Source organism: Cebidichthys violaceus, unplaced genomic scaffold (assembly GCF_023349555.1).
Source record: "Cebidichthys violaceus isolate CVI_PGR_0920_01 unplaced genomic scaffold, fCebVio1.0.p SCAF_402, whole genome shotgun sequence".
Lineage (NCBI taxonomy): Eukaryota > Metazoa > Chordata > Actinopteri > Perciformes > Stichaeidae > Cebidichthys > Cebidichthys violaceus.
The window spans coordinates 23,266-33,773 of record NW_027176598.1 but is presented as its reverse complement, the minus strand read 5'-3'; the positions used below and the strand labels follow the sequence as shown (position 1 = coordinate 33,773).

General features: G+C 42.7%; 1 protein-coding gene across 1 annotated transcript; it reads left to right on the top strand.

The window, feature by feature from the left end:
• Positions 1 to 665: 665 nt before the first annotated feature.
• Positions 666 to 8,551, top strand: LOC137885809 (semaphorin-3D-like; the record flags this gene model as incomplete). The annotated part of the gene is made up of 10 exons (XM_068728104.1): positions 666 to 845; positions 937 to 999; positions 1,869 to 1,988; positions 2,306 to 2,396; positions 3,071 to 3,199; positions 3,297 to 3,439; positions 3,766 to 3,923; positions 5,344 to 5,408; positions 6,123 to 6,274; positions 6,712 to 8,551. Coding segments are annotated over 10 exons (1,575 nt in total), but the record flags the coding sequence as incomplete, so codon positions are not given.
• Between the last annotated feature and the right edge of the window lie 1,957 nt (positions 8,552 to 10,508).

Here is a 10,508-nt window from a genome sequence, read left to right as displayed (position 1 = left end):
ATCCTTACAGTTTAGGATTCGGACTTAGTTTAAGATTAGATTAAGGTTAGGTTAAACTTAAATTAAGGTTGGATTAAGTTTAGGATTAGGTTAGCTTTAGGTTAAGGTTACGTTAGGTTAGGTTAGGTTAAGGTTAGGTTAAGGTTAGGTTAAGGTTAGGTTAAGGTTAGGTTAGGTTAAGGTTAAGGTTAGGTTACATTACGTTACATTAGGTTAGGTTAAGGTTAAGGTTAGGTTAAGGTTAGGTTACATTACATTACGTTAGGTTAGGTTAAGGTTAGGTTAGGTTAGGTTAAGGTTAGGTTAAGGTTAGGTTAGGTTAGGTTAGGGTTAGTGTAAGTCTCCAGGAAATGAATGGAAGTCAATGTTATGTCGTCTAATGTCATTTGAAAGTGACTGTGTGTGTTTGCAAAGGATAAAAAGTTACTGCTGGGTAGTTTGATCTGTAATAATGCATCGTATTTCATAAACTGATGTTTTGCATGTAAAAAGAAGTAACCTTCAAAGTAACTAGTAACTAAAGCAGTTACATAAATGTGTATGACATAAAATGAAAAAAGACAAACTCAAGTAAGAAGCAGCTTAAAATGGTCCCAAAGTACAGAACGGTTCCTCTCCGGCGCTGGAGAAGAAGAAGAAGAAGAAGAAGAAGAACTTAATAATTAAAACCTGGTGTCTTGTCTCTCTCAGATCTGAGGAACAGCTCGGCGGTGTTCTGGGAGGGCGGAATCAGCGGTGGATACCAGGCCTTGTTATTGGACGAGGACCAGGGATGGCTGCTGGTCGGAGGGAAGGACCACATCTACCTGCTGAGGCCGGACAGCCTGGACCTGCCCACGCACACGGTGAGAACATCAGAGAACATTACAAATCAGTTGAAAAACAATCCGGACCACCAGACCTGTCTGACTGACGGTGTTTTATCTTCTCCATCAGATCCACTGGCCGGCTGCCAGAGAACATGTGGAGCACTGCTGTCTGGCAGGGAAAAGTCCGGAGGTAAATAAATGAGGCAACGAACGTCTTTCTTTATGTCTCACTTTTAGGATCAAAGATCGAGCAGACTGGGGTGAAAGGAACCAGTTGAAGTGAAGGATACTCAAGTTGACGGCAACTACGCTTGTTGCTGTACTCGCAATAAAATATTTTTGAGTAAAATGCCAATACTTCATCAATACAGCTGTGAACATGTAAACAAAAGTGAAACCTAATTCAGTCATCCACCGCGGCAAAGCACGAACGAACCATCGGCCAAAAGCTCTTTTTAATAAACTTCTCTGAGACAAAGCAGCCAGGAGGACAGAGGACAGAAGGACAGAGGACAGAAGGACAGAGGACAGAAGGACAGAAGGACAGAAGGACAGGAGGAAAGAGGACAGGAGGATAGAAGGACAGAGGACAGAAGGACAGAGGACAGGAGGAGATAGGACAGAATGACAGAGGACAGGAGGAGAGAGAACAGAGGACAGAGGACAAAAGGATGGAGGACAGATGATAGGAGGGCAGGAGAACAAAGGACAGGAGAATGGAGGACAGGCCACCGTAGTTCTCCGACCCGCTTGGAAAGGGAGGCGGGGCTTAGCTGAGGGGAAGCCGGCAGCTAGCTCACTTAGCTTAGCATAAAGACTAGAAACGCTGGCGGGGGGGGGCGTGGGGGATGGGGGGACAGCTAGCCTAACAAAACCAGTGACTCCAGAGTTTACAGGTTCAATTTATTCAAAAACCAAAGTATAAAAAAAGCTGTTTTCAAGTGTTTGTGCTAAGCTAGGTTAGCATGCTTTATATTTACTGTACAAACATCAGAGTGGTGTCCATCTTTAAAACAGAGTGTGGGTTTATTTCATCCTGTGTTTTTACTTTGTTTCCAGACAGAATGTGCCAACTTCGTGCGTCTGCTGCAGCCGTTCAATAAGACCCACGTTTATGCTTGTGGCACCGGCGCCTTCCATCCTCAGTGTACATACCTGCATGTGGGACACAACGCAGAGGTATTCATGTGTTTATTCACTCTGTTATTAATGGTTCTCTCAGCCTGAAGCATAGTAGAACACTAAATATATATAAATATATATATATATATATATATATATATATATATATATATATATAGTGTACGCAAAATTAAAGGTAAACTGATGTTTTTCTGCTGTTTTTGATGCATTTTAAAGTGTAAATCTGCTCCATTGTGGACAGTTTACCTCAAATATAAATGTCTTTCTGTCTCTCTCTGTCTCTCTGTCTCTCTCTCTCTGTCTCTCTCTCTGTCTCCCTCTCTCTGTCTCTCTCTCTCTCTCTCTCTCTCTAGGAGCCGTTGTTCATGTTGTCTCATACAGTGGAGTCAGGCAGAGGGAAATGTCCCTTCAGTCCCAGTCAGCCGTTCACTGCTCGACTGACTGGTAGGTCTCATCCAGTCCACACACACACACACACACACACACACACACACACACACACACACACACACACAGTGGTGTCCTGAGTGGTCTGTCTCTCGTCTCTCTGGACATAAACTCATCGACTACTTTAGGGTTCTTCACACAGAGACGCTTCATGAAGCTCTTTTGTTTCATAATGGAGATGATTAAAGAAACAGATCTGATCGTTGTGATGATGATGATGATGATGATGATGATGATGATGATGATGATGATGATACTGTTTACTCTGGACAGTATGGACTAAAGCAGGGAGACACATTATCCTGATGAATGTTGCAACACTTTAATGAAAACAGTTTATTTATTTTTCTTCATTTATTTTCTTTCTTTCTTTGTTTGGTTCTTTCTTTCTTTCTATTTCTTTTTTCTTTTCTTTTCTTTCTGTCTTTCACTTTTTGTTTGTTTACTTTGTTTCTTGTTTCTTTCTTTTTCTTTGTTTGTTTGTTGTCTGTCTTTCTTTCTCTCTCTTTTGCTCTCCCCCTTTATTTCCTTTTTTCTCTCTTTCTTTCTTTCTTTTTCTTTGTTTGTTTCCTTATTTTCTCTTTTCTTCTCTCCCTCCCTTTATTTCTCTCTTTCTTTCTTGTCTTTCTCTTTTTCCCTCCCTCCCTTTATTCCCCCCCCCCCCTCTCTAGATGGTGAACTCTATGCAGGGACCTCAGTAGATTTCATGGGGGCTAACGCTGCGATCTTCCGGACTCCGGTGCGCGGCAGCAGTCAACATTACATCCGGACCGAAGCGTACGACCACAACTGGCTCAACGGTGAGAAACTCTAATCTCTAAAGAATCGTCTAAAGTTCAACGAGTTCAAGCAGCAGAAGGACGTCCTCACTCAACCAAACGTTGTGTCTCCTCTCAGAGCCGGACTTCGTGGGCTCCTTCTCCATCCCCGACACCCACAGTCCGGACGACGACAAGCTCTACTTCTTCTTCAGGGAGCGGGCGGCGGAGGCCGGACACACGGACAAGAGGGTCTACAGCCGGGTGGCTCGAGTCTGCAAGGTACTAGTGCTCCATTCTTATAAAGATCAAACGTTCTCCTTTTTGTCCTGCAGAGTCCAACTCCCATCCTGAACATGGAGCTGTCCACCAAGAGAGTAGGTCTCTCTGTCTGTCTGTCTGTCTGTCTGTCTGTCTGTCTCTAAAAATGAATTTCAGTTGTGACAGCGATTCGTCTCCTTTGATAACTTTATATTTATGAATTCATGAATCGTATGAAACCACATTTGTTGTTGAGCTCACAGATAGATTGGTCTCTGTCAGCCTGTCTGTCTGTCAGCCTGTCTCACCTCCCTTCTTGTTTCTGTCTCTCTCTCTCTCCTCCACAGAAACATCTGTATGTGTCCAGTGAGCTCGGCGTGGTCCAGCTGGGGCTCCAGAGGTGTGAGCTGTACGGGGCCGACTGTGCCGAGTGCTGCCTAGCCAGAGACCCCTACTGCTCCTGGGACGGCCAGACCTGCTCCAGATACTTCCCCACCAGCAAGAGGTAGTGATATACTGTGTATATATATATATATATATTTGTATAGAAGTCTAGTCTAAAATGACTCTACTTCTCTCTTGATTTATTCCCTCAGTAAACATTGTAAACATGAGTTTATGGTCTCAATCTCTAGTTTACAGTCTTCTTCAATACAGCATGATGTTCATTTAGTATATTATGGTCCATTTAGAGTCAAATAGACCATAAAGCAGGGGATGATTTAGGGCGGGACTACACGCTGATTGACAGGTCTCTACCAGAGACGTATACGACGTCTCTACGTCACTCCTCCTCAGTCCAGATATGGTCACTTCCTGTTCACTGGTTGATAAAAAACAAGATGTCGACGGCCGCATTGTCAAACTCGAGGTTTCAAAAAACATCCATCCACGAACGTGGATAACAAGGTAGCGTAACAAGGTAGCGTAACAAGGTAGCGTAACAAGGTAGCGTAACAACGTAGCGCAACAAGGTAGCGTAACAAGGTAGCGCAACAAGGTAGCGCAACAAGGTAGCGCAACAACGTAGCGTAACGACATAACTCGGGTTAATGGAACATTTTGTTACAAGCGTAAAGTCATCGTTTACTTTTGGTTTCACACGAGACACTAACAGAGGTCTCCTGGATGAGAGTCATGTGTTTGTTTTACCCACCTAGCCTCAGTGGACTTTCTGGCTGTTTTTTACAGTATTTCACCGTGAAATTTTCAATAATGGCTCGCCGTACTACGAAAACACTTTTTCCTGGAGACTAGGTTGACACGTGAATAATTGTTGCATTTATTCGTACAAATTAATGTACAAATGAGTGAAAATCATGTGAGATTGTGACATTGGGGTGTTCAGCTTTGTTTCACTAAGTAAATGATTCCCCCCCCGACAGAGAGATTAACCGACACGCTCTGAAGAGCAGGAGAATGAATGTTCGGACTAATGGAGAGAAGTCTTTAGATGTATTTAACCAACAGACGGGGACGTGACAACACTCTTTACCATGGCTGGAACAACACTCTGTATTTTCATAGCCTGTACTTGCTCCGTGTTTTTCCTCATCCATAATCGCAGTAGCTCCGTATTTTTTTTTTTCACCCCTGAGGAGCCGGCAGAAGCCCAGTAACAACAGTGAGGAGGAGGATTTAATGCTCTTATACCACTTCATCTACAGGAAACGGCATTATTATCTGCTGCTGTTTGACCGACGAGTCGACTTTAGTGTTCACACAGTCACAGACGGCAACAATGTTAACATTTTAGCATGTTGTGTACGTCATAGTGCAAATACAGACAATAGTTCATAGATTTATAGTCACAATTACAAGTTTCTTACTGAGACAACATAAAAGCTTTTATGTAACTGTGTGTGTGTGTGTGTGTGTGTGTGTGTGTGTGTGTGTGTGTGTGTGTGTGTGTGTGTGTGTGTCAGGCGGGCGAGGAGACAGGATGTAAAGTACGGAGACCCATGGAGTCAGTGCCCAATCACAGAGGACAGTAAGGATTTCCTCCGTCTGACGTTGAATGAACTTGTGTCTCTTTGAAATGTTCAGTGACGTGTGCAAAGGAACACTTATGGGATGGAATGTGAGACGTCACAGAGATCTGCATGAATTCTATAAATAGAAAAGATATGTTAGGTCAAGAAAAACATATTTCTTGAGAAGCTCTTCCATTTCCTTGAAGAGCTTCTCAAGAAATATGTTTTTTGTTTATTATTTGAACTGAACTGAGTGAGAGACACTTTTTACAAATCTTCATACTTTGTTTTTGCAAGAATACTCATTACTGAACTACCATTGTGCAAAAAAAATAAATACAGTACTGACCGAGAATATACAGTAAAACCCCGTTGATGATGGTTCTGTTCTGCAGATGTGTGGCGTTCTCTAGAGGCCGTACTGAGTCACTGCAGGTTTCTCTGCTTCCCACATAAACGCTGGTTGATTTATTACAATAAACAAAACGATCAGATGTTGGATAAATGTTTCTAAAAAGTGTCAGGATGTCTTCCTGATCTTGAGTGTTTCTCTGCTTGTTAAGAATCAAAAGAATTGGATTTAAACTTAATATTCCCAACAATTATAATCCGTCCCTTTTCAGATGATTTCACATTATTTTTCTCACTTTTTCAACTGTCTTGGCACAAAAACACTTGTGCTATATATATGCTATACCTGTGTAATATATTTGTCTTTTCTGCTGCGTCAGATCCGGACTCTGTGGAGGTGAAGTCGGTGTTCAGCGTGGAGGGGAACTCCACCTTCCTGGAGTGCGTTCCTCGCTCCCCGCTGGCCGAGCTCCGGTGGACGGTGCAGCACTCGGAGAGCCAGGCGCTCAGTGAGACGCAGGACGGCCGACAGGTGAGACACACGATAGTTTAACCCGATCTTCTCTGCAGACATAACACAAGAAAATATCTCTCATTGTTTCCACGAGGAATTATTCAAATGTCCATTGATCTGTTTAGGGTTTAAATGTCTTGCTTTGCTGGGGCTCACTGTTGAGCTTTCTGTTGTTTTATTGCTTTACGTTTGCTGCTTTATCTATAAAAATCAAAATCAAATCTCTTGTTTTTAAAAGGTGCTATAAATAATCAAGTTATTATAAAAGAAAAAAAGCTAAAAAAATCTAATGCAAATGAGCACAAACGTCTTGAATAATTCAACAAAACTACTTATAAGTAAAGTGACTAAATAAAAGTCTCCTACAGTCAAACTGAGGCTCTGGTCCAGGGGCCCCGGACCCCTCTACCCGGGGCCCCTCCTGGCAGTAAGTAACCCACCTGTCTCTCTGTCAGCTCCGTCAGAGCGACGACGAACGCTCCCTCCACATGAAGCGGGGGTTGCTGGTTCAACGCCTGGAGCCGGCCGACTCGGGCCTCTACACCTGCGCCAGCCACGAGCACTCCTACAGCCAGGTCCTGGCCCGGTACCGCGTCCACATCATCCCCAACCGCAGCCTCCACCTGCAGAACCTCAACCCCAACCAGCCGGCGGCCCCTCCGGTCCTCGGGAGGACCGGTCCGGCCGGGTTCCTCGGCCAGTCGGGGGTGGGCGGGCACGGGAACGCCTTGCTGCCCCAGCAGCCTCCTCTGAAGAGCTACAAAGACCTGCAGCTGGTGGGGACCAACAGTCTGAGCGTGGACGAGTACTGCGAGCAGCTGTGGTACCGCGAGAAACGCCGGCAGCAGAAACTTCGCACTCTGAAGCTGAAACAGGAGAGCAGGAAAGCTCGGGTCAGGAGGAACAACCCTCCGGTGATGCCGCTCTAGTCTAGTTCTAGTCTACTCTAGTCTAGTCCTAGTCTAGTTCTAGTCTAGTCTAGTTCTAGTTCTAGTCTAGTCTAGTTCTAGCTGGAGAGCCACAGAGACCGCTGACGGACTCCAGATCCTGAACAAGAAGACCTTTCCTCAACACGCTTTTTTGCTTTTTGAGCAAAAGTGATATTTTCCATTCAAACAAAAACAAAAGAACACCTTAGTAGAAGACCTTAGTACGTCCTCATCTGGAACATTTTGCCATTTCGAGACAACAGTGTTTATATGTAGGAAAAAAGTGTTTTGTGTCTGAATTTATAGTGTTAGAAATATGCAGTTGGCTCCAAGCTTCAGCTAAAACAGAACAGAGCAAAGTAAAGTTCTGCTGTGGACGTATTCTAGACTCCTAACAGAATCAATATCAGTTCAAGTGTGCGCTACATTTACAATATTTTCTTCTCGTTATCTTTCTGATGGGGATCTGAAGCTGCTCTCTTCAAAGCCACTAGACTCCATTAATAGAAACGGTGATTTTACCTCTCAGAACTGATCTTCTGCTGCTCTGATCAGCTAGTGTGTTTGTGTTATTTGTGTGATTTTGGTGTTTTTAAAGGCTTAATTCATTCAGAATCACCAAAGTACCACAATAGCCTGAACACACGAACAGACGGAGGCAGTGGAGGAGAGAAAATTACTATTTCTCTTAAGTTACCTGCTTGTCCAAACGAGAAGCATCTACTGTCTGGATCGTTATCTCATACGACCCCACTTCAAAACATCACAGCTACATTTAGTACTTGTAGCGCGAGACAGACGGAGGAAACCTTGTCGGACTATTACTTTAATGTTACGGATTTACAAGTAGCCACACTTCAACAATCCTGTTTCTGTCCAAAATACCTATTTAGACCTGAAGATGGCCCCAGAATGGACTGACAGAGAGAGGAACATGTATCAGGATCTCACGCACAATGCAGACAGAAGTATGTAAACTATATATATTTATATATATATATATATATATATATATATATATATATATATATATATATATATATATATATAAACAGTGTATATTAATGACAGAACAAGAGAAGTGTTTGCCCGATGTACTGCTCTACATTTAACTGTGTTTAAAGGCCTTAGTGGAAACACACAACATGAAATGGACCTTGTTTAAAACATACATAATGTATAGCTAATAATTATTATTATTATTATTCACATCCATGTGTATTAAAGAACTCTATTTTTGATAGTTTTCTTTGTTTTCTAGATTTCTTGTGTTTATATGAACTTTGTGTGTTTTCTCATAAGCAAAATGAAAACTATTTTTTAACTTCACAATTTTAATAAGATTAATTGTCTTTATGTGAATAAGCCACAAAATGTTGTAAAATAAAAAGATTAAAAAAAACATTCAGAGGTTTTAATATTTGTTGTGCAACATAAATCACATTGTGTATTTTTTTTATTTTCCAAAAGGTAGAATAACACATTTCATTTGTTTAGAGTTTTTAATACCTTAAGAAGGTATTGATATTGATTAATTATGGGATACACTCAATGCAAAGAACATGATTACTGATGAGAGCCAATCGATTCTGTCAGAGGCCACACAGGAGGATCCCCTCATGTCCGCTCTGGTCACCCTCTTGCAGGTTCTTAAGTTTTGCAGAGCTTGCAAGATGTTTGTTATCGTGAGCAATGAAAGCGACAGTCAGTAGATCCGTCAATCAGAAACATTCAGAGTGAGAGAAGACGAATACCATCGAAGTCCACAACTTCTGCTTCCAGAAGGACAAATAGGTGCGTGGTTGTCGGACATTTTGCGGACCTACGCAACCAAACTCAACTGGGTGACTGTAGCAAGGGAAGCAGTGCAAAACCTAAAAACAGACGAGACATCTTCACCCTCTCCTTAGAAGAGGAAGAGGGTTTTTAAAAAGCAGTTCTAGGCCTTTTCAGAGACGGTATCCAATAAAACCAGAGGCTGCTAAGAGAATAACACCAATGTTTGAAGCACTATTACAATCGGGCTAATCAGAGAATGTCCAGATTCACTAGTTAACAAAGCAGCACCATCCACCGGCTGGAGGGTGGTTCAAGATTTACAAGCAGTAAATAAAGCAGTGGTACCTAGAGCGCCTCCTAGTGCCAGAACCCGGGTACTATGATCTAGCGAACACCTTTTTCTCTACACCAGTCCACGAAGACTGTCAGTTCTGGTTTGCTTTTCAGTTCAATGGGAAGAAATAGACTTACACCAGGATTCCTCAGGGGTGTTGGATAAGTCCAACCGTATTCTCTCAAGTAAATGGCAGCTAATCTCGCTAAACCTCCACAAGGGAGTCAAATACTTATTGGTATGTTCCAAAACTCAAGAGAAATGCAAAGAAGATGCTCTTGCACTGCTAAAATTCCTTTGAGAGCAGCAAAAACAACTGTGGAAAGAAAAAAGTTAAAAACCTTCACGATCTATCGGCCGATCACTAGATGAAGGCACCGAAACCTCAAACAAAGAGACAAATGGTGTCATTTTTAGGAATTTTTACCTTTAACACTAAAAGGACCTCGAGCAGTTTAGGTTCTACTTCTGCAAAACAAAATAACTTACATGTCACCTGCAAAACATCTGTCATGCATGGCAGTGTTGCTCTCACAACCTCATTTGACTATTGAAAGGTGTACAACACCACATCACTGTGTAGCTGCAACTGAAAGTCGTGTTTTACCAGGAACAGACTCGACAGATATTCCATCTAAAGATGCAGATGTGACTGTTTGTTGATGACTCATGTCAAAATAATTTAGATGGTACAAATGCAACAGGGTATGCAGTGGTGACAAGTAGTACAGTTTTGAGACTTGATCTTACACTTGCTAGATGCAGTACAGTTGCCTGGGAAAGCAGCAGTCTGTCAATGCACAGCACAGACAACAGGAAGTGATCGCAAAGCAGAAGAGGAAGCTGAGAAAGCTGCACAGAAACCACATGAGCAACACTTGTTATTGAAGTGCGGCACTTAGACCATGAAATGTAAAAAGAAACATGCATGAACAATTATGAATTGTTATTAATTTAACAAGCGTTGTCATCTTGGACACTACTCTGCCTCCCTGGTAAAGTCTACTCCAAGGTGCTGGAAAGGAGGGTTCGGCCGATAGTCGAACCTCGGATTGAAGAGGAACAATGCGGATTCCGTCCTGGCCGTGGAACAACGGATCAGCTCTTCACTCTCGCAAGGATCCTGGAGGGGGCTTGGGAATACGCCCATCCGGTCTACATGTGTTTTGTGGACCTGGAGAAGGCGTAAGACCGGGAGATACTGTGGGAG